This window comes from Vulpes lagopus, chromosome 15 (genome assembly GCF_018345385.1).
Source record: "Vulpes lagopus strain Blue_001 chromosome 15, ASM1834538v1, whole genome shotgun sequence".
NCBI classification, from domain to species: domain Eukaryota; kingdom Metazoa; phylum Chordata; class Mammalia; order Carnivora; family Canidae; genus Vulpes; species Vulpes lagopus.
Genome location: NC_054838.1, coordinates 29,356,146 through 29,380,502, shown reverse-complemented (window position 1 = coordinate 29,380,502; position 24,357 = coordinate 29,356,146). Strand labels below are relative to the sequence as shown.

Sequence of the window (24,357 nt, the reverse complement as noted above, 5' to 3'; positions counted from 1 at the left end):
GGAAAAATATGGAACGTTTCATGAATTTGTATGTCATCCTTGCACAGGGGACACCCTCATCCAACTTTAGCATACTTGCTGCTGAAGCAAGCGCAATTTGGGCCTTTAAAAAAAAATATCTTCCATATCTCTGCTTAACTTTGTTAACATATACAATACAGTTGTTTTTTTAAAAGATGTATTTATTTATTCCTGAGAGACACAGAGAGAGAGAGGCAGAGACATAGGCAGAAGGAGAAGCAGGTTCCCCGCAGGGAGCCTAATGTGGGACTCCATCCCAGATCCCAGGATCTCACACCCTGAGCCGAAGATCCTCAACCACTGAGCCACCCAGGTGTCCCTATATCATACAGTTTTAATTAAAATTATTTACAGTTTTAATAGTTGTTTAATAACTATGTCTTCCTCATTATTCTAACATGTCAGTTATTTAAGTCCTTTTTGATTGATTTGTTAGTCTCCTCATTACAGGTTATGATTTCTTACCTCTTCACCTATGTGCTAATCTTTGGTTAGATGCCGGACCTAGAGAATTTTACTATGTTGGATATTAATAAGCTTTGTTTTGGTGTGAGGTTAAGCTTCTTGGAAACTGGTCCTTTTGGGCCTTGCTTTTATGGTTTGGTAAGTAGGTCTGGAGCAGTGCTCAGTCTAGGACTAGTTAATTTCTGCTACTGAGCACTTTACCTAGTGCCTTGTGAATTTTGAGTTTTTCCAATCTGGTTTGTGGGAACAGGTACTGTTTGCAGCCACATGCGAGTACCAAGCATTGTTTCCTCTAGTCTGTTTTGGATGTTTGTTTCCTTGGCCTTTGGTAGTTTCCCCACATGTATGTGCTTATGATTCTTCTACTTAATACTCCAAAGTGACCCTCTGTACATCTCTGGAGTTCTCTCTGCAACTCTGTCCTCTCTGATGTACTCTCCTATGAATTCTAGCCACTTTTGCCCTCAGACTCTCTACTCAGGAAGTCTGCTGGGCTACACTTTATTTCCCCCCTCTTCCTCCAAAGGCTTGGACAATTTCAAGGTAGTAAGCTGGACTGTTGAGAGGGTTCAACAAAGTTTATTTCCCACCTCAAGGATCACTGTCTGATATCCATTGTCTTGAAAATCATCCTTTAATGTGCTTTTGAGGGGTAAGGAATAGTTGGTTTCTATTGTTTTTGGTTGTTTCAAGGGGGATTTTTTTCCATCTTGATCATAGACATATTTTATATGTAGTAGGCACTACTTTTAAAGAACTATTGGTGTTAATCAAGTAGATTGGTACACAACTAAAGGCATTTTGTCTTATTTAGTGTTGCTTGTCAGCTACTTGCCTCTGTCTGTGAAAGCCATAGGGCAATATAGTTGTTAAGTTGATCAGGTGAATGAAAGAATGTGGATGAGAGAGCCCCAAAGCCCAGGATTGGCACAGCAGATAAAGTTCAGTATTGTTCTGGAGCTCTTCCTATCCCATTTCTACAGATCCAGCTGATTGGCAGAGTTTGTCAAACATGCTACCTTTCCCTTGGAGGCGTCCAAATTCATGCAGGCCCAGCCCTATTGTAGTTTACAAGGATAGTTCTTGCTGTTTGAAAAGCTTCTGCAGAGTTAATTGCTGGTGAAACAGCTAAAGAACATCAAGTGCTTCGATACAGAAACTTTTATAGATTTCTGACCACTAGGTGGTGATATTGGCAGTCCATTGACAAGTGAGCTTTACCTACTTGCTACATTTATTATGGGAAGCTTTTACAAAAATGTAAACAATTTAAAAAATAAACTAGGAAAATATTAAATAAAAAAGCAAAATAACATTTTAAGTGGTTGAAAATAATGAATTTTAGCACTATTGGTTATAATTATAAAGGCAGGTAATTTTGAGTGTTATAAATTCACTTTTTAATTGTGAAGCCCTAGAAAATATAATCCTGATAATTCTATAATGTTACCCATTTGTATGTATAACAGCATTGAATTGAAATCACAGGGTATTATAGTGCATATTAAATAATAGTTATATGTTATTTGTATTTGGTACTGTTTCTGTGACTTAATACTTTTGGCTCCCTGAAAGATGTTAAGACTTAAAATCTAAGTAAGAGTTTCATACGTTAAAATATCCGAACTTAAATATCCTAGCAACTTTTTTGCTGCTATTTTTTTCTAATATTTCTATATTAGAAAGGCATTTTTTTGTTTTGAGTATCAAAAATGTTTTGTATTTAAGTTGGGGGATCCCTGGGTGGCGCAGCGGTTTGGCGCCTGCCTTTGGCCCAGGGCGCGATCCTGGAGACCGGGATCGAATCCCACGTCGGGCTCCCGGTGCATGGAGCCTGCTTCTCCCTCTGCCTGTGTCTCTGCCTCTCTCCCTCTCTCTCTGTGTGACTATCATAAATAAAGGAAAATTAAAAAAATATATATATTAAGTTGGTTTATGCATAAAATTGACAAATTTGCTATGTTCTAAAACTTGGTAGAATCCTCAAGGAATGAATTATTTAGAAGAGCTGAGTTTCTCCCATAACAATTATTTTGTTAGGCACTATTTTTTCCAATTTCCAGTGGAAGTTATCCTAAAATATATTGCATATTTCCCTGGCTTCCTAATTGAGCCCATTGAAGAGTTTGCCCTTTCTGGATGAGTCCAGGTTCTTCCCTTGAGTATCAGATAGTTCCCTCTTCTGTATGAGAAAGTCTTAAAAAGCCTGTCAGGGTGTATTCTTTGCCCCTCTGTTGAACAACCCCAGACTATTGTGTCTTTGCGTCCCTATGACTGCTTTTTATGGATTTCTTTTTTTTTTTTTTGTCTTTTTGCTGTCATTTTCTGTTGTCATTGGCTAGCAATTATTGTCATGTTTCTTTGCTATTGATTCTGATTAAATAATGATGCATGCTTTGTGTAAGTGTAAAAGAAAAATACAGTCCAGGAGTCTTTGGTATGCATGGGCCTTAGTATGTGAATTTTATAATTTTCAGATACTCAGTGCCATATAAAATATCTAGTTCTAAAGTGTGTATCAAAAAAAAAAGTGTGTATCAAAAATACTTAGAGATTCAGAGGTGGTGGGTGGAAGCAGAAAAATTGAGTGAGTAGGGGTGCCTGGGTGGCTCAGTCAGTTAAGTGTCTGCTTTTGGCTCAGGTCGTGATCCAGGGTTTTGGGATCGAGCTTCACATCACTGGCAGGTCCCTCCTCAGCTACAGTTTCCTTCTCCCTCTCCTTCTGCCCCTTGCCCTGCTTGTGCTTTCCCCCTCTCTCTCTCAAATAAATAAATAAATCTTTTTCTTTTTTTTAATAAAAAAATCTTAAGAGGGGAAAAAAAAACCCTGGGTAAATGTGTACTTTTATTTTTGGCCCCTTCTCTGGTCTTCCTATCTCTAATTAGGAACCCCTTTGCTGAATGTAGGATGGGATAAATACCTGACACTGTTACCCTGGTGGAGGCAAACAGTACTCCTCCACTCCTTGCTGTTTATTTTCCTTTTTATTCTGCTATGTCCCTGTCTACTTGCTGTCTTGAATTTTGTTCTCTGTGCTTTCTTATTCTTTCTTTGAACTCTGTTCTTTATAGCTTTTGGCGGGAATGTTATAGACTTTGATAAAAGCCTTCTAGCAGTATTAAGACTTAAAAAGCTAGTGACACGTTTTGAAAGGTTTAGCACTAATTGAGTATTAAGAATAATTCCCACTACTTGAGTGATTTTTTTAACCCATATAATTATTTCCATAAGATTTGCAGTTTTGTTTCTTGTGGCAATTGACCAGTTCGTTCTAACTTTGGCAATTACATTTAGCCGTTAAATTTTCTCCTCCCTCTCCCCCTCCCTCTCACCACCCTCGTTTCCTTTGGATTTTTCACTTCCTTTCTTTGTTTACTGCACGCCTGCTCATAGTTGCCTGCATTCATGTGGAATAAATGATTCATGTCCATAATTCTGGTTCCTAGAAGATAAAAATTTTATGCAGTAATGTTATTGATTATATTTCATTCATTCTTATAATGTGCTTTGTGTGGCACCTCTAGGCATGTAGCTCCAGGTTAAGTATATATTTGAATATTTTCTAAGACTCCTAATTTATAGCTTGAATATTTAATCAGTCTACATCATTAGACAAGTTGTTAATTGGGCATTTTTGTATCATAGCCAGAATAGTTAAATTCACCCTTTTTAGAAAGGGAGGGGCAAATTTGGGAGGTCCCTGGTGTAATGCACTGAGACACATTCTACCAGTGATAGACACAATTTGGCAGAGATTAAATATGCACGTATGAATTCATTGTATTGATTTCAAGACCAAAACTTTTGTGTGAAACACATACTATTCTGCCTCTGCAGAGTAAGTTCACTTGAACTGCCTCTACACCCACCTGCAACATTTACACAGAATGTAACCTTTTGCCTACATCCATAGTCAAAATGAAAGAAGCATAACCTTGAAGTTGCTGGGTTATTTCGATCCTACTAGCAAACAGCTTTTGTGGTTCACTAATGGAAATAGCTCAGACTTTGGAGCGGAAGAATTGCAGTTGGGCGCCTCAGTAATGGATGGATTTGCTGCTCAGAATCTTCCTTGAGGCAAAGGAAATGCACTGCCTCTGCCATGTGTAGTGTACCGTGCCATCAACTGAATGACAGATTACCTAAAAATCATTTCTGCTTTTGTTGCTATTTATTTATTCAGTCCCTATTTGTCAACTTTAATTTTTCTCCTTTTTTGGTAGTTTGTGATAATTGGGGGTCTCTTCCCCAAATACCAAACTTCACGTTGATCACTTTGTAAACAGCAAAGGCAACATCATTATGTACTAGCCTTGAGTGAGTGAGTGAGTGTGTGTGTGTGTGTGTGTGTGTGTGTGTGTGTATTGAGTCACTACCAGTGTGTGAGAGAAGTGGGAATTAAAAATACACTAGAGAGATCCCAAAGGCCTAGGTTCCAGTACTGGCTGTCTTTGCGACCGACTAGTTGTGTGAATTTGTCATTAAATCTCTCTGGGGGGGATCCCTGGGTGGCTCAGCAGTTTGGTGCCTGCCTTTGGTCCAGGGCGTGGTCTTGGGATCTGGGATCAAGTCCCACGTTTGGCTCCCAGCATGGAGCCTGCTTCTCCCTCTGCCTGTGTCTCCGCCTCTCCCTCTCTCTCTGTGTCTATCATGGATGAATAAATAAAATCTTTAAAAAAAAAAATCTCTTTGGGCCTCAATTTCCTTATCTTTGAAATCACATTGGACTAGAAAGTATCTAAGTCAGTTCTTGATTTAAAATTATTTGTGGAAAAAAAAAATAAATAAAATAAAATTAATAATAAAATAAAATAAAATTCTTTGTGGGGATCCCTGGGTGGCTCAGCAGTTTAGCGCCTGCCTTCCGTCCAGGGTGTGATCCCGGGATCAAGTCCCACATCAGGCTCCCTGCATGGAGCCTGCTTCTCCCTCTGCCTGTGTCTCTGCCTCTCTCTCTCTCTCAGTCTGTGTCTCTCATGAATAAATAAATAAAATATTTAAAATAAAATTAAATTCTTTGTGCCTCTCTGCATAGTAAAATACTCACCTTGATACCTCAATAGTTATACTTTGGGGGTTATAGATTTGATATGGCATTCTTTTAGTGCTCTTTTAGTAGTATAATAAATAGTGTGTTCTTAAAATTGTTTTGTATACAAATATGCTAAAGAAAGGTGGGTTTTTTCTTTTCTTCCAGGACAATGGCTTTGTGCATATTCATACTCCAATAATCACATCCAATGACTGTGAGGGAGCTGGAGAACTGTTTCAAGTTGAAGTAAGTTGTGCTTCCCATCTTGAGGAATAGGTTGCTCTTTGATATTTTTCTTCTGTGGGTTTGCTTTAAATTTAGTAACAGTTGTGTGGATAGACCATAAGTAGAACCTGAAGTTTTGTCAATAGTAATCCTTAAAAAAATATATATAGAAAATTCAAACTTCTCTGATTTCCTGACCTACTGGCTGTATTACTGACATTGTGATTGAAAGGAATGAATTTTTAATTCAGTACTCCATTTGTTCTCCTTGTATAACTGTGAATTGATGAACTAGAGAAACTTGAAGAGATTATAATGAAGATTTTTAAGATCTCTTTCATGGACATTCAACCCGCAATTAATATTTTGGGATTTAAGTCATATTTTAAAAGATAAAATAAGAAAATACAAATGTAGATATTTTCTTTTCCAAAATCTTTAAGAAACACATTTATTTTATAAGAAATTATTTATGCTCTATGTACCTCATGAAAGCTCTGATTTTAGTTCTTTGTTCAGCAATAATTTTTTGAACTCCTAGTATATTCCAGGCATTGTCAGCTTGCCCTTGTTATACATTATTTAAAAGTTACTAGTTTTTTTTTTACTTGAAGGCAGTTGAAAGCCTTTCATTTACCAATTTCACAAGCTATTTAACATCATTGGCCAGTAGTATAATAATGGACAGAGAGAAATGGATGTTGATAAATGGTGCTTTCTGTATTTCTTTCATTTATTCAGTGATTTAAATAAGTCAAGATTCTTATTTATACATCTGGGTGATTCTATCAAATGACAAGACCTGTATATAACTGCTCTACTCTGGTTCAGTACTTTGGACTCCTGATAATGATGCTTTCCTTCTTGTTATAACAAAGTATTCATTGGGAGAAGTTGTCCTGTTATGTTGAAGTCATTATTCAAAATGATAATCAAATGCTGTCTATATTCATACATAGTTCAAAGAAATCTAGATAGCCTCTGCAAAAAGCAGAATAAAAATGCTTCATTTAACATTTAAACTGGGAGTGTTAGCATCTATAAATGTGAGTTCAAAGAAGGCAGGCAAATGATAAAATAACAATACATAAATTGTGAAAAACATTCTCCTCTAGGCGTTTATATTGTTTATTTTCTCTTTGCACCTTACTAGTCTGCTGACTGTTGAAGTGAAGAATTACCCACCTTAAATACATTTCATAATCCCTTAATGTAAACCACTGAATATTAAAAACAAAATGACAGGGAAGGAAAGTTATAATTTAAAGAGTTTTGCAAATAAGCAAGTAATTATTAAAGAGACCCAAATTAAGCAAGTAAAAAAAATATATATAACAAACTGAAATAGTGATACATTTGAAGATAACTCCTTTGCTACCAGAGAAATCCCATAAACAAGTTTGAATGATTACAGTATGTGTATTTTGGCCTAATTTAAACAACACAAGGCAAGTTACCAGATAAGTACAAATACAGAGGAAGGGAAAAACACATTTTTCTGATATTAAACAATGAGAAGTGTTTTATGTTTGTAGCATTTCAGGGCCAGGTGGAGGAATTTCACATAGTAGAATTAGACTTTCCTGTTCAGGGTACCAGAAAGAAATGCTTTTGAATTTGTTGGTCCTAGGCTCCTGCAGTAAGGCTCTAGATCTAGGTTTCAGCAATTTGTGGCTTTTTTGCTATGACCTACTGTCTTTGTTGCTTTCAGAAGTTTGGTTTTTAAGACTTGTCTTCTGCCCTTGCTCACCCTCTAAACTTTGAAAGTAGAACCTTTTTATTCACACCTCACACACCTCTGTCTAGTACTTCTGATCTTCATTGTGTTAATATTGTCCTGACTGTATGTAAAGGTGTTGGGGTTTGAATCTTGGCACCCTACTGTTAGGAGAAAGTTGAGTTTCATATTTAAATTCTTCCTTCTCTTGTGGTGTGTGAGTGGCTCAGTTGGTTAAGCAGGTTAAGCCATAGACTCTTGATTTCTACTCAGGTTATGATCTCAGGGTCATGAGACCAAGCCCTATATCGGGCTCCACACTGGGTGTGGAGCCTACTTAAAAAAAAAAAAAGGAAAAGAAAAGAAAAGTATGCCTAGTGCACACCCAGATTTGAGGACAGCAATAAAAAGCCACCTTGAAATAAACAGTGAAAACATACACTTCTCTAATACACTGTTGAGAAATGATAAATGTCCCATCATTTTAGTTTCCTTTTTCTTCCTTTCTGTTTCCTGTTTTAAGACTTTGGATATTTAAAAAAAAAAAAAAAAAAGACTTTGGATATTTGTTAAGGCTTGGGTACTACTGAACACGTATGTAGGAAGTTGCATTAAGACATGCATATGTTATTCAGTAGACATTTGTACCATCTGTGTTTAAGATGCTAGCTTGTCTCTGAGAAGATAAAAGAGATTAAAGGCAAGAATTAGAGATTATGGCAAAAATTAGCTATTAATGGGACATAAGATAAAACTGCTTTATGTATATATTTGGGATTACAGTCTTAACAATTGCAAGTGGTATGGACTTTAGAAGAAAATTCGGTCAATGAGGAATTGACTTGGTCAGGAAAATATTCAAAATAAATTTGTGACTGGAGTGAAATCTAGGGAGAATATTCCCAGTAGGGGAACAATGTGAGCAGAGTCAAGCAATGGATCCAGAATGAACAAAGTTGAAGGTTCATATTGGTAATATAGGAAATAAAGTTGGGTGGCTATAGGAACAAAATGATGGAGCAGGTTTTTAAAGACACAACTTTATTGAGAAATATTTTATATACCATAAAATTTACTCACTTAAAAATACAGTTCCATGGTTTTTAGTATATTCACAAGATTGTGCAGCCATCAATCACTACAATCTAATTTCAGAGCCTTTTCATCACCCCTAAGTGAAACCTAGTACCCAACAGTTGTCCCTTACCATTCCTACCCTCAGTTCTAGGTAACCACTAAAGTACCTTCTATAGATTTGCCTTTTGGAGAGCATTTCAAATAAATGGAATCATACAACATATGGTCTTTTGTGTTTGGCTGTTACTTCTTAGCACATTTTTGGTTTTTTGTTGTTGTTGTTTTTGTTTTATTTATGATAATCACAGAGGAGAGAGAGAGAGAGAGAGAGAGGCAGAGACATAGGCAGAGGGAGAAGCAGGCTCCATGCACCAGGAGCCCGACGTGGGATTCGATCCCGGGTCTCCAGGATCGCGCCCTGGGCCAAAGGCAGGCGCTAAACTGCTGCGCCACCCAGGGATCCCCTTAGCACATTTTTGAGGTGCGTTCGTGTTATAGCATTTATCAGTACTTCATTCCCTTTTATATTCATAAATATTGTATAGATGTACAATATTTTGTTTATCCATTTGGCAGTTGATGGATATTTGGATTGTTTCTATCTTCTGGTTATTATTAATAATGCTACTATGAACATTTATGAAAACATTTCAATAAGCAAATGATTTCATGTCTCTTGGGTCATATTGCTGAGTCATATAGCAACTCTGTGTCTAATATTTTGAGAAGCTGCCAAACCATTTTCCAAGGTGGATGTACCATTTTATAATCCTATCAGCAATGCATGAGTGTTCCTGTTTCCCCACATCATTGCCAACCTTTGTTATTGCCCTTCTTTTTTTTTTTTTTTTTTATTATAGCCATACCTAGAGGATATGAAATTTTATCTTACTGGGTTTGCTTTTTGCTTTTGGACATTCCACAATTTATATGTAAATGTGTAATTCATATCTGAGCTTTTAAAATTACAATTCTGTTATGCCAAAGTGTGATAGATAAATGGTCACACATCATAAAATTAAATTAGGCTGAGAAAACCTAAGAAAAGTACTTCATATAATAGGAACATTGTTCAAGCCTAGAATTTATACATTTAAATACCTTTTAAAGCTAAGAATGAACTGAAAGTATAAGCCTGTTAAATGAAACCCAGAAGACGTGTAATTTTGTATCTGAATCTCATACTGTGAAGAGTGTCATACTAAGATTTTCATGCTGCATCTCATACTGCGTGTTGAAGTTTGGCATTAGGTGTGTTTGTGTGTGTGTGTGTGTGTAGTTATATATGTTACATAAAATAACCATTTTAACCATTTTTAAGTGTACAGTTCACTACCACTAATTGTTATTATTATTTTTTAATATGGACATTTATTTTAATGAATATTTTTTTATTGGAGTTCGATTTGTCAACATATAACACCCAGTGCTCAATCCATCAAGTGCTCCCCTCAGTGCCCATCACCCACTCACCCCATCTCCCACCCACCTCCCCTTCCACTACCCCTTTCTCGTTTCCCAGAGTTAGGAATCTCTCATGTTGTCACCCTCTCTGATATTTCCCACTCATTTTCTCTCCTTTCCCCTATAATCCCTTTCACTATTTTTTATAATCTCCAAATGAGACAATATAATGATTGTCCTTCTCCGACTGACTTATTTCACTCAGCATAATACCCTCCAGTTCTATCCATGTCGAAGCAAATGGTGGGTATTCATCGTTTCTAATGGCTGGGTAATATTCCATTGTATACATAAACCACATCTTCTTTATCCATTCATCTTTCGATGGACAACGAGGCTCCTTCCACAGTTTGGCTATTGCCATTAATTATATTTACCATTACTACTGTCTATTTTTTAAAACTTTTTCATCACTTCAACTGAAACTCTATAGCAAAAGCTCTCCATTCCCCTTACCTAGCTCCTTATAACCTCTGATCTACTTTTTGGCTCTGTGGATTTCTCGTTATGGATATTTCATATCAATGGAATCATACAATATGTGTGTGGCCTTTTGCGTCTGGCTTCTGTTGTAGCATTTTTCAGAATTTCATTTCTTTTTATTACTAAATAATATTATATTGTGTGAATATACCATATTTTGTTTAACCATTCATTGATGGGCATTCAGTTTCCACCTTTTGGCTATTATGGATAATGCTGCTATAAACATTTGTGTCCAAGTTTTTGTTTGAATACTTGTTTTCAGTTTCTTTTGAGTGTATACCTGGGAGTGGAATTGCTGGGTTATATGGTTGTTCTTGTTTAAGTTATTGAGAAAGTGCCATATTATTCTCCACAGTAGCTGCACCATATTATATCCCCACTAGCAATGTTTAAGGGTTCCACTTCCATTTTATTTTTTTTAAGATATTATTTATTTATTTGAGAGAGAGAGAGAGCGCATGCACAAGTTGGGGAAGGGAGAAGGAGAGAGAGAGTATCTCCCGCAGACACTGCTGAGCACAGAGCCTGATAGGGGCCTCAATCCCACCAACCTGAGATCTTGAGCTGATCTGAATCAGGAGTCTGATGCTAATTGAGCCATGCTAGTGCCCTGAGGGTTCCATTCTTACTTCATCCTTGCCAGTGCTTGTTATTTTCAGTTTCTGATTATAGCCATTGAAATGGTGCAGTATCTTATTGTGAGTTTGATTTGCACTTCCTTAACAAAGGATGTTGAATATTTTTTTGTATGCTTTTTGGCCATTTGTATATCCTTAAAGAAATATCTATTTAAATCCTTTGTCAATTTTTTAATTGGCTTATTTGTCTTTTTTGTTGTTGAGTTATAGGAGTTTTTTTTCTATCTTAGAAACAAGTCTGTCCCCTCATCCCCCTAGAGTGTGAAGCCTCTGAATATGCCCTGGTTAACACAGCTTTGGGTATGCCTACAATCATCTAGAGATGGCATTGATTCTGGCCAGACTCTCTTTAGCTGTCTCTTTCCCAGACCACACCCAGCTCTGAAACTCCACAAAATTCCAGGCTGATTGCTCTATTTTTTCAGCATTATTCACAGACTGATCCAGTCAAATTCAGGCTCCTTTAAAGGTATGCTTCCCAAAGTCAATGTTTGAAATTTATCCTGGGCCCAAAAAGTCTCCTCCCTGCTCTCAATTTCTCTCCAGCAAATTAGCAGGTCTACAGTTTAACCTTTATCTCCAGTGTCCATAACCTCCCATTTGCCTTTCAGCATGACCTTTTTTATTTTTATTTTTTTGAAAAGAACCCTTAGGTTTGAACTTCTATACACTCTGTTGCAAATGAAGTCCGCTCCTTTTAAAAAAGAGATTTGGGGAAGTATTTTATGCTCTGCTTCTATCCCCAGGGGAAATCTCTGAACAAGGCTGTAATGCTCGAGGCTGGGACAATGGACACATCTAAGTGACATTCTGATACAGGAACCAAGCTCAGTGGAGTGGGTGGCTGCAGCTCCAGGTCTCCCAGACTTGCCTGGCCCACCTTGTGAGCCTGGGTAAGAGAATCAGGGCCTTGGAGTCTTAGTGCCTTGCTCAAGATAAAGCCTCCTGACCAGCAGCCCCTGGGCAGAAGGGAGCCTCCACTTCTTGGCCATGCTCACGTAGGACTTAGCTTCAGCAGCAGGTAGCCATGGGCAAGGTGAGAAATGCTGACATGCTGCCCCTCCTGCTAAGGTTAGTCCTCTGACTGGGAGCTGGGGTTCAAAAGAGCCCTTGTCTTTGTCTTCTCAGTCTGGAGTGGAATTTCTGTCCTGCTGAGCTGTGATAGGGAAAGGAGGGAGAGTGGGTTGTCATTCAAACACCACTTGTCCTTACCAAGCTTTAGTAGATTTTCTTGAGTAGATGGTTCTTCATCTGCTGTATGTCCTTAGGACCATTTCCAGGGACTTCAAATGGCTAGGGTAGGGGTATGGTTTGTTTTTTTTATTTTTTATTTTATAATTTTCATCAGTTTCACTGAGGAGTGGGTCTGCAGAACCACCCCCCCCCCCTCATGCCAAAAGTGAGAGTTTTAAAAAAGGAGGAAAAAAAAAAAGGCTGGTTACTTTGGACTACTTTTTACTACCACATTCTTCGATCTCCTCATTTGTAAACTGTGATTAACACAATGATTATAGGTTGTAAGGATTAAGTGAGATGACACATATGAAAACTTAAAATTGCTATTCAAAAATAAAGAAAACTTAATATGCAGGAGCAGATTGATGTAAGCACCAAAACTTTCTCTTTTCCAAATTGTTGTGCATTCTAAAAATGGTAATAAGTTACTGGACCTCAGGAATTTGGGTGCTTGTAAGTTTTAATGGCTAAACTATGGCACACGTCATTTTGATTCTGCTTGATGTTTGCACTTTTTAATATTCTTACCTGTTTCTTTTAAACTTTTTAGATGGTATGAGGACTAACCCAGGTCAAACTTCTTATCAAAATAGCTTTTTTAGCTGCCATTAAGGTTTTCCTTCTTCTAAGTCCTTGTGTTCAGTTGATATAGCTTCTTTGGACATTCACTTGTTCTTGACATCTATTTTATTTCCTCATCTAGATTGCAAGTTTCTTATAGGGAACTACCTGACAGTGGTGGGACACTTGGATACTTGTTGATTAATATTTTCTGTGGGCTCTTTTAGCTTTGCAGAACTTTCAGCCTTAAGATTAGTCTTTTTCTGTTGATGTTTATTTCTGTTAAGAAGGCCTAGTTTCTGCATGTGAAAAATGCCTAGGACATATCTAGGAAAATAGATAAGAACTCAACACTAGTGTTTGCCTGGGGCATGGGGCCTTCTGGTCTGTATGCTTTGAATTTTTAATCATCTGCTTGTATTGCTTAAAAACAAAAATTATATGGAAAAGTTACACTGTTCAAAAGTTACAAAGAGTGTAAAGTAAAAAGTTTGTTTCCCTCCTACTCCTGACTTCCAGCTACCCCAGTTCTCCTTGCCATAGACAGCCACTGTTAACTTTTTCTCTAGAGAGTTTGTACCAACTTTTATTTCTGTCAGTAATATGTGTGGGTGCTTTTTCATGAATCATCTGTCAGAGTGTATTACCAAATCTTTTAACTTTTCTTCTCCAGTTTTAACCAGATATATTACTTTTTCAATGAAAAAACTAAAGAGGAAAAGGAAAGCAAATGCCACACTAGATTAAGAGAAGCAAATCTGTTTTCAAGGGCACTGAGAAGAGAACTGACTCAATACCGTGTTTTTTGCTGCTTCTAGTGTGAAATGATGATTTTGTGAATCAACACCTTGGTTTGAAAAAAAAAAATCCCTCAGACTATGAACCAATACAGCCTACTACTAGATCTTATTCAGAAGACTGAGCTATTTCTTCCATCCTACATACAGCATCCACCAAGTGGTGTGCATTCTTAAAATGATCTAATCCCATCAGCCACACAACTGAACTAAAATTGCACTATTTGCTTCATCCTGTAAATATTTGTTAATCCTCCTTTCTTGTGAAAAGTACTGTGCTAGTGCTATTTGACTTACAGTTATTTCCGTTTTGCCTCTCAGCAACATGAATTTGCAAGATATTTTTAAATGGGAAAAACAAAATCCTACAATAATAAATCCCACCAAAATAATGTGACTTTGAAAGCTAGCCATATTAAAAGAAAATTGCAGATATTACAAGGATACATTTTAAGTCAAATCTTTAAAAATATAAAAACACTGTGAATCTGAATCCAATAATGCTTGGGTTCATAATTTTAAAATAGTTTTGCTTTGATTCAGGTGCCAGCATTTTCATTTGATGATAGATAAGACTGATAACATCTAATGTTTGTAAAATATGTTAAGTCAGCTAATATTTGTATAGTACTTTACTATCATAGATGTTATTTCACTGATGTTTTTTGTAATGTTAGACCACTAGACAGGGCTCTAAAAGGAGTAATCCCATTTTAGTAGCTTGAAATAATCCAAGGAAAAAAAGAAAGAGAAAAAAACATTTATTGAATATCAAGTAGATTTCAGGCACCATTTCAAATTCCTTTATATTATATAATATTTTCAGCAACCCTTTGAAATAGGAATTAATTTGCTTTTGGAAGAGCAGAAACCATGTATTTGTTTCTTGTACATTGTTGTAGAATACCTGGCACATTCTCTGGCACATGGTAGGTGTTCCATAAATGCTTGTTGAATAAATTATCTTTTATTTTTACATGAGGAAACCAGGCTCAAATTAAAAACAAACAAACTTACCAGAGCCACACAGTAAGGGACAGAGTTGTAGTTGAAACAAGATCTGTTTGGCTGTAATGTAAATGCTGTTTGTACATACCACATTGACTCCTAAAGTTGGCTTTTGAGAAAAGATACCAAAACTTTAGTTTTGAGGTTAAAGGTTCTTTATTAGATAGTAGACTACTGTTAAAGATGAATACCACACTAAAGTAAAGCATCCTTGCCTTTTCTTTTTGGCTGCTCTTCAAAGACAAACTTTTATTTTCCTGGGGGAAGGACAAATAATAGCATATACTGATAACTTACTGTTGATAAGAACTTGAAGTACTGCTCTTTTTTGTATAAGTAACCTGTTAGTAATGCTTAATTAATTTAATTTTATTTTTTAAAGATTTTATTTCTTTATTCATGAGATGCACACACAGAGAGAGGCAGAGACACAGGCAGAGGGAGAAGCAGGCTCCAAGCAGGGTGTCTGATGTGGACTTGATCCTGGGACTCAATCCGAGGACTCGAGGCTCACACTGTAAGCCAAAGCCAAATGCTCAGCCAATGAGCCACCCAGGTGTTCTACTTAGTTCATTTTATTAAATATCACATAGATACCAAATAATAAAAGCTATATAGACAGTATAGAAGGTACACCTGTATTCACTACTAAACTTAAGAACTAGAACATTATTAGTACCTTTGATCTCCCACTTTGTACTTTCCCCATTCCATCTCCCTCTTGGTCCACTGTGCCAATTATTTTTGTGTGTGCTTTTAAAAAAAATTAGTTTTATCACATGTGTGCCTGTAAGCAAAATGTTGTTTCCTTTTGCATGGTTTTTAGCTAATACAATGGAATCATACTATTCTACGGTGAGTTGGGGTTTGGGTTTGGGTTTGGGTTTTTCTGGTGGGTTCTTTTTTTCCCCCTCAGTGTCATGTTCCAATTCAGTCCAAATCTCTGGGAAATAAGGTTCAAGCATTAGTATTTTTTAAGGCTCTCTGGGTGATTCCAATATGACTTTGAGAGTATATACAAAATAGTGCAAGTGCATGTTTATAACTTCAATTGTGCTACATAAATCCAGATTTTTACTGTAAAGAATGAATTTAAACTCCCACCAGTAGGGTGTGCTGTTCCACATCCTTGCCAACACTTGATATTTTTGGTCTTCTAAATTTTTAAGGATCTCATGGATATAGAATGGGATAAAATGAGATCTTGAGGTGATTTCAATTTGCTTTTCTCTAACAAATATTGAGATTGGAAATCTTTTCTTATAGTTATTGGCCACTCATTTCCTCTTCTATATTTTCTATCGTGTTGTCTTTTCATATCAGTGTTTTTACATTCTGGATAATATTTACCCTTTGTTGAGTGTATTATTATAGATGTTTTCTCTTAGTTTGTGGCTAAGTTTTGTAGTTTATTTACACTGTTTTTTAATAAACAGTTCTTAATTTTAATGTTGACAAGTTTCAGTCCTTTTTTATGGTTTGTGTTTTTGAATCTTGTTTAAGAAATCCTTTATTATCTCCTAAAAATTTTATAATTTGTACATTACATATATATGGCTTTAACTAGACGAGTTCTGATTATAATGTAAGAGTCCAATTTTTTTAATGGATAACTATTTCAATAGTTCGTTGAATAGTTAATTCCTCTTCAAGTGATCACAGTTGCCAGCTTTATATAAATCAAGTTTCCATATATATGTGTGTGTTTGTATATTTTATTCCAGTGATTTATCTATATGCCAGTGCTTCATTCTCTTTATTGCTGTAGCTCTTGGAGACACTTTTTTTTTTTTTTTAAGATTTTATTTATTCATGAGAAACAGAGAAAAAGAGAGAGGCAGAGGCAGAGACACAGGTAGAGGGAGAAGCAGGCTCCATGCAGGGAGCCCGATGTGGGACTCGATCTCGGGTCTCCAGGATCAGGCCCTGGGCTGAAGGTGGCGCTAAACTGCTGAGCTGAGAAATCTTACTTTGTGGAAGACACATTCTACCTTTTTAAGGAGTCTCTTGGCTATTCATGATCCTTTTCTCCTCCATCTAAACTAATCAATCATCTTGACAGGCTCAAAAAAAAAATCCCTATTTGGCCTTTATTTGGGATAACACTGATTCTGTAGGTCAGTTAAAAACTGGTGTCTTCACAGTATTGAGTTCCTATCCCTGGACATAGTATATATCACTCTGTATATTTAGGAGTTTTTCAGATCTTTTCAATAGAGTTTAATCATTTTCTTTGTAAAGATCATGAGTACCTTTTTATGTTTATTCCTGGGCACTTTATATTTTTTGTAGTATTATAAATGTTCTGTTTATCTTTGGAAAGTATATTTTTCAAGTTACTGCATTCAGTGTTCAAAATATAGATGTTAGAACAAGATTATTAAATTATGCAGATATATAATATGCTTATTGATATTTAATATACTTTATCTGCCATTTACTGATATTTTTAAACCCTCTGTTCCATTTTTTCTTATAATTTTTGTTTTATATGTTTTTCAGGCCATGTTATTGGGTATACACAAATTTAGAACTACTTGTTGACGAAATCAGTCTTCTTTCTAGCTTTGTTTCTTGCCTTATTATCTATTTTGTTTGATAGTAATTTAACCATACCAACTTGGTTATGATCAGTATTTTTCTGGTATGCTTTTTACTGTTATTCATCCTTTTACTGCTAACCTTTTTTTTTTTTTTTTTTTTTGGTCCGATGTTTAAAATATGTATCTTGGAGATAGCATACAGAATAGGTTTCTAAAAACATTTAATTGCTTAGTCTTTGCCCTTTTCCTGTTTACTTTTGTCCACTAATGTTTATTGTGATTGCTCTGCATTTGGATTTTTGTAAACATTTTGGGCCTTTGTCATTTTTTTCTTTAAAAAGTCCCTCCCTGGGGATCCCTGGGTGGCGCAGCGGTTTAGCGCCTGCCTTTGGCCCAGGGCACGATCCTGGAGACCCAGGATCGAATCCCACGTCGGGCTCCCGGTGCGTGGAGCCTGCTTCTCCCTCTGCCTATGTCTCTGCCTCTCTCTCTCTTTCTCTATCATAAATAAAAATTTTTTAAAAATCCCTCCCCTTTTTAACCTTCTTTTGAAAAAAAATAAATGTTTTTTTCCATATTTTTTATGCTGTTTATTTAGAAGAGACTAATGAGGTACAAGAGAAGGGAGAATTTAAGGTAGTGATTCTCAATCTTGACTGCATATTTAATTCACCTAGAAACATTAAAAAATATGAATGCCTTGGCTCTTCTCCCCAGAAATTCAAATTAATTGGTCTGAGATATAACCTGGCATGGGGAATTTTTAAAGCTTACCAGGTGCTGTCAATATTGAAAGCTCCTGCCTCCGGAGAAACTCTTAAATATATGACACTAAATGTAGACATAAGCTTAAAAAGCTGGGTGATTATGACCAACATCCTTTTCTCCCTATAGCTCTTTTGCCTCTACCAACTAGGAGAATTCACTAGCTAGTTCATTTTTTTTTTCTGTTATGTTCTAGTATGCACAGATTTACATTGTGTCACGTGTTGAGAATTACTTATTAAAATTTGTTTTTTAAATTAAAATGAGCTGAGAAGCACCTGGCTGGCTCAGTGGAGCATGTGACTCTTGCCCAATCTTGGGATCAAGCCCTACATTGGGTGTAGAGATTACTTAAAAATAAAATCTTAAGAAGTAAAATAAAATTAGCTGGTCCTGAAATCATTCTTTATCCAGAAGATTAAACTGGCACATGAAACTGTAGGCAGAATAACTAAATGTTGAATTGGATTTTCTAGGAGAATTACATAGAATAATTTGTACAGAATTATTAAATGTCAGATTTGCTTCTCATTTTATTTTATAAGGTTACGAGGGGAGTTCTCTGTCAAGGAGAAATTAGGTGCTAGAGTGATCAGAGATGTCTTCAGGATAAAGTAGGCAATTTGTGATCCTTTTTGATATTTCTGTCTTTGATTTTTGCTCCCAACTTTGTCTTTCACTTTTTGCTCACCAAAGAACCCAGATTCATCTCAGGTCCCCTTCCAGAAAGTTAAATTGGTAGGAGTTTGGAGAAGGGAGAGAAGCCTATAGTGAGAAACAAGCCTGTTATTGAGTGAATATAAGGTGATGCATATCACTTACTTAACGCAATAATTAATTCTTTTCCTCAACTAATATTGAGTACATAACATGTGCAAGGAATATTAGTGGTGAAAAAGTACACAGAAGTTTTTTTCCTCAAGAATGTATGTATACTTGTATAAAGGGAACCACAGTAAGCAAAATAATGTAGTGTATTAGGTATTGTAGTAACCGTCTAAACATAGCTCCCTAGTGTACTCTGCTTCCCAATGTTAAAACCCTTCTGTTGTCCCTTCCCACACTTCATTTGGGCTATTTCTGTGTAACCAGTGGAGCAAGATAGAAATGAAGCTTCCTTGGCTAGGTCAAAACCTCACAGTTTCTGCCTTTGGTCTTTTGAAATATTTGCCCTGGGGGATGCCAGCATCTGTATAAAAAGACTGAGACTACCACGAGACCATCATGCTTTGAGCTAGCCTTGGGGCCTGTCCCAAGTTGGTTGGCAGGCGGGTTGCTGCGTCCTGTTTGCACAAGGGCGTCCCTGCGCCCCATTGACGCCGCGGCGAGAGGCCCTCTAGTGGGGACAGGTGGCACTGCGCGCCCCTGCCTCTGGCCACCGTGCTGCCCCTCAGGACGCCAAGCTCGTCGTGGACACCCCACCCCACCCCCAGGAGGCCAGAGAAGTGAGGAGGGGGCCTCCTGGGGTGCCCCGAGCGCGGTGATGGGGACACGTCGGGCCACCCCCGTGCCAGGCCTGGACAGCACGTGCAGGTGATGTGCCGTGTCCTTCGCCGAGAGCAGAGGCTTTCTGAGGATGCTCACCTGTCTTGTCGAGTGGATGCTGGTTGGTGAGGCCGTCGTCTTGCAAAGTTGCTCTTGAGCGGGACCAGCAGAGTGGCGCTGCCCGGTGGTCACGCGTGGTCGGGGCGGCTGGGGGCACGGGCACATGCCAGGGGGCCCCCCCTGCCCTGCCGTCAGTCCCCCGTCCCGCGCTGTGCGGTCTGCGGGGCCCCTGCTCACACTGGGGTTTGGATAATTCTCTACCTTTTTTTTGTAATTGCAGAATCATAAAATATTTTAATTTCAAGGTTTAAAAAAAAAAAAAAAAACCACTACACTAGTACACTAGTCATGTGAGAAAGCTAAGTGGTAAGATAAAGATTTCTTGGCCAGCCCCCAGCTGTTTGAACCATCCCAGCTAAGGTACCAGCCTTGCAGTTGAAGAAGTCATCTTGGATATCTAGCCCAGTTGAGCCTTCAGATTACTTCAGTCCCAGCAGCCATTTGGCAATAACCACATTAGACACCCTAAGCAAGAACCACCCAGATAGACCTAGGTAACCCATATAATCATGAAAAATAGCAATAGGTATTTATTTTAAGTTACTAAGGTTGAGAGTGCTATGTTACTCAGCAGTAATCAGAACAGATGGTGATTTATACTGTGGAATAAATTAAAGTCGGAGGAAAAAAGGTTAGGAAGTTGTGGGGGAATTCAAGTTTAAATTGAGTGATCAGAAAAAAACTCAGAAGATACTCAAACAAAAACACCATGGATGTGAGGGAGTGAGTAATGTTCTTCCCTGGGGGAAGAACATCCTCCAGTCAGAAGGAACAGCAAGTACAAAGGTCCTGTGCCTGAAGCTGCCTAAAGTTTTCAAGAAAAAAACATGAAGGCCAATGTAGATGTAGTGAATGAGGGGACAAAGAGCAGGAGATGAGAGCAGACTGATGTAGTAGGTTGGGAATCATCACAGATTATATAACGCTGTGATGATGTACTTTATGAGGTATAGCACTCTTCTTCATAACAAATATATTGTAATAATCCCTTTTCTCTCCTGAAGTGAAACATAGATAGTAGAGCTTTTCATGCACTTAATTTTTAAAAGAAAACAATTCAGTGTTCCCAACTTCCTTATAAAGAAGACATAAGATGAAAGTAATATAGTTTGCATATTTTGTTATATGAATGCTGTGGTATGACAAGTCTAGAATACAAGTAGCCATTATATAGAGTTGCTGACCTTGAGAGCTGTAAATTAGGACTTAAAGAGGTATGTTACAATAGTGACTCAAATGCCATGAAAAGTATTGCTAATGGTGGTAGGATTTTGTGATGTAGTAAATAATTTTTTCATTTTTTAGGGAGAGAAAGAAAGTGGGCAGGTGCTTGGGGTGGGAGGGGCAGAAGGAGAGGGAGAGGGAATCTTAAGGAGGCTCTATACTCAGCACAGAGCATGACGTGGGGCTCAATCCTATGACCCTGAGATAATGACCTGAGCTGAAATCAAGAGTCAGACACTTGACTGAGCAACTCAGGTGCCCCTATAGTGAATAATTCTTGATAGAATCCTATACCAGATGAAGCACAGATTTCCCTTGGAGGAACACATCAATTAACATGGAGGGTGCATTCTAGAAAATTTAGAGTATATTTAAAGAACAAAATTCACATAATGCACGAGTGTGCCATGGGATATTTGAAACTCTGGTAGTAACCTCTAAACTCCAATACCTCTCCCTAATCATTGTGATAATCAGTAGCATTCCCACTAGAAACCTCAGATATAAGGCTTTACAGGCCATTGTAAGAACTTTAACTATGAGTGAGAAAAGTCATTTCAGAATTCTAAGCAAAGAAGTAACATAAATCACTTAAGTATTAATGAAATCATTCTGGCTGCTGTATGGAGAATAAACAGTAGGTGGATAAGTACAGAAGAAGAAAAACCAGTTAAGAATCTAATGCAATAATCCAGATGGACAGATGATAGGGGTGTAGACCAGAGCTGAAATGGTGGATCCTAAAATGTGGTTGAATTCTGGATATATTTAGAAAGTAGTTTATGCATGTCAGTACCAGGCACATTTTCTTTTGTTTTTTTATCATCTCTATTCCTGGCCTATATTTTCCCAGTTAGTTGGGTTGGCTAGTTCACATCTCCTAGAGACCTTTAAACTTTTAATATGGAGATTGGGTTTTTTTTCTACAAATGGTTGTTTCCATTGCTAATTTTGTTTTTATTATTTTAATCTTTTTCATCATGTTAAGTATACTGTTTAATCCCTATCCCTTATTGCCCCCACCATCCCACCCACCTCCCTTCTAGTAAACATCAGTTCTCAGTGCAAGTCTGCTTGAGATTCTCTCTCTCCCTCTCCCTCTGTCCCTCCCCGCTGCTCTCTCTCTCTCTCTCTCAAGTAAATAAATAAAACCTTTTTAAAAATTAAATAATTAAAGTATAATTCTCCTTTTCTGGATTTTCCTTTTTTCTTTCCTTTTCTTTTTTTTTTAACATTGAACTTTAATGTTGCTAGTCCAGACATTAGAATTTAGTTAGTTCTTAACTAAAAGGAAAAGGAAAAGGTCAACTTCCAGTCATAAATGGAAGGAAAAGGTCAGCTTCGTAAATACTAGAAACCCTTTTGGTTTTATTCTCTTTAGGGCCATGGCCATTTAATTGTTTTGAGGAATGGGTTTTTGTTGAAAATCAGACACTTATTTTATGGATGCCATCCTTGAAGGAAGCATTCTTTGACATTGTTGACTTGAAATACTTTGATCCCCAAAAGTGATATAAATCTTTCTGTGATAATGTTTGAATAGCACCAAAATGATGAAATTTATATTAATACACCTTTTAATAGTTTATTCTTAAGCACCACAGCCAGCGTTAAAGGACAGCCAAGCCCTTCTGTCCCAAGTATCGTTATCTTGCTTTGTTCTACACAGGAACTGAAGGAAAATATGTTGTCTTGGGATACCTAGATGGCTCAGTGGTTGAGCATCTGCCTTCGGCTCAGGGCATGGTCCCAGAGTCCTGGGATAGAGTCCCACATCAGGCTCTTTGTGGGGAGCCTGCTTCTCCCTCTGCCTGTGTCTCTGCCCCTCTCTCTCTGTCTCATGAGTAAATAAATAAAATCCTTAAAAAAAAAAATGTTGTCTTTTAATTGTTGATTGGATTCTGTTTTTATACTGGGAGGAGGTATGGGACATAAGGGACTAGCTTTCATAGATATTTGATAAGGATTCAGGATGCTTGGTGCAATTTTATTTTATGAAGATTTGAGTGCCTATTATGATTAGTGGTAGCCAAGTACTTTAGGAGAGACAAAAGAAATACAATATAGTCCCTACCAAGAAGGAGCTAGGGAGGAGATGGGTATGTCATTGACCTAAAACCTAGGTACAAAGTCATATGCACAAGATCTTGATGGCAGTGGTAAACATGGAAAGGAGAGAGCAAAGAAAAGGTGGGTTTTTTTGTTTTTTTTTTTTTAAGAGAATGAGAACAAAGTTGGGAGTGTTGCGGGGGGGGAAGGGAGAAGCAGAAGCAGACTCGCTGCTGAGTAGGGAGCCCAATGGAGGCTTATTCTCAGGCCTTGAGATCATCACCGAGCTGAAGACAGCTGCTTAACCTACTGAGCCACCCAGGCCCTTGAAAGAAAAGTTTTTAAGTGTTAAAGATGAAGAAAAGGTTTGGAACCAATGCTTTTATGATCAGAAAGAACTAAAAGGCAATGTTTCTGATAAGCAATATTCCAGATTTGCATTTACTGCTTGAATATTTTCCTCTCACCTCTTCCTCCTCAGATTCTCACTTTTTCCCTTGTCTCAGTAAGTTGAGGGGGTGGGGAATGCTCATTTACTTGGTATGTACAAGTGGCTTAGGGACTTAACTCTGGACAGATTTCCCTTCTTTTGCAGAGGCTAGAAGATGGGATGAGAGTATAGTTAAGGAGCTATGTGCATGTCATATCCATCTTTACAGCACCAGCCTGACAACTAATATGCCAAAATTAATATTTTTTCAGTGATAATGGACAAAATGATTGGTACATTTTCCCTGACCCTTTCATATTTGGGAGCAAATTTGACTTTTGGCAATTAGCATTGTTTCTATTGGGAAAGAAAAAAAAGTAAGGCAGCATTCACCTTTTGTTTTGCCCCAGCCTCACCCTCTGATCTTACAGACATCAGGCCCCTTTCTAGATTCTGTGTTCTTTTTCTCAGACTGCTCAGCAGGAAAGCAGACTGTTTACAAACAGTCTGAGCTAACAATTTCCTTTTCTGCTGATCAAATAGTTGCCAAAGTAAAACCTTTCTCAGGGCTGAGGGTGGGTGTTCTAGTTAGTGGGTGTTCTGGAATGTAAATGGATCTTTATTTTAAGAAAGATTATTTTTATACCAGAAGTTCAGTGTACACCAAGATACAGATTCGTAGCAATCGGAAAGTATGGAAACATGAACTGGACTTACTGAAGATTATTAGATCATTGAAATGACTATTTACATGGCTTGTTAATAGCAGGAGCCTCTCAAAACTACCATGACCAGCAAAGTAGAATGCTACTTATTGAGCCTGTTTCTCTTGGCTTTAGTTTTTATAGATGAGATGCAGTCTATGGCATGTCAGGGCAATTCCTATAGCATGATAGCAGCCCCCTTTGAGACACAGCTTGACAGGAACATAAAACTACTAAACCACCAATCTTTGGGGACTATGTGACAGACTTAGTCTCTGTGTTTTGTTTTATGTAATCAGAATTCCATACT

The 24,357-nt window shown here is 37.4% G+C and overlaps 1 protein-coding gene and 1 pseudogene across 7 annotated transcripts in view; one reads left to right on the top strand and one right to left on the bottom strand.

The window, feature by feature from the left end:
- Positions 1-24,357, top strand: part of NARS2 (asparaginyl-tRNA synthetase 2, mitochondrial) — a 122,771-nt gene that overhangs the window by 8,586 nt on the left and 89,828 nt on the right. For all 7 annotated transcript variants that reach the window (XM_041730382.1, XM_041730376.1, XM_041730380.1 and 4 more), the window contains one exon: positions 5,684-5,764. In XM_041730382.1, coding sequence (XP_041586316.1) covers positions 5,727-5,764 — 38 coding nt within the window. In that variant the 5' untranslated portion in view covers positions 5,684-5,726. The remainder of the gene's footprint in view (positions 1-5,683; positions 5,765-24,357) is intronic.
- Positions 3-90, bottom strand: LOC121476734 (annotated as a pseudogene).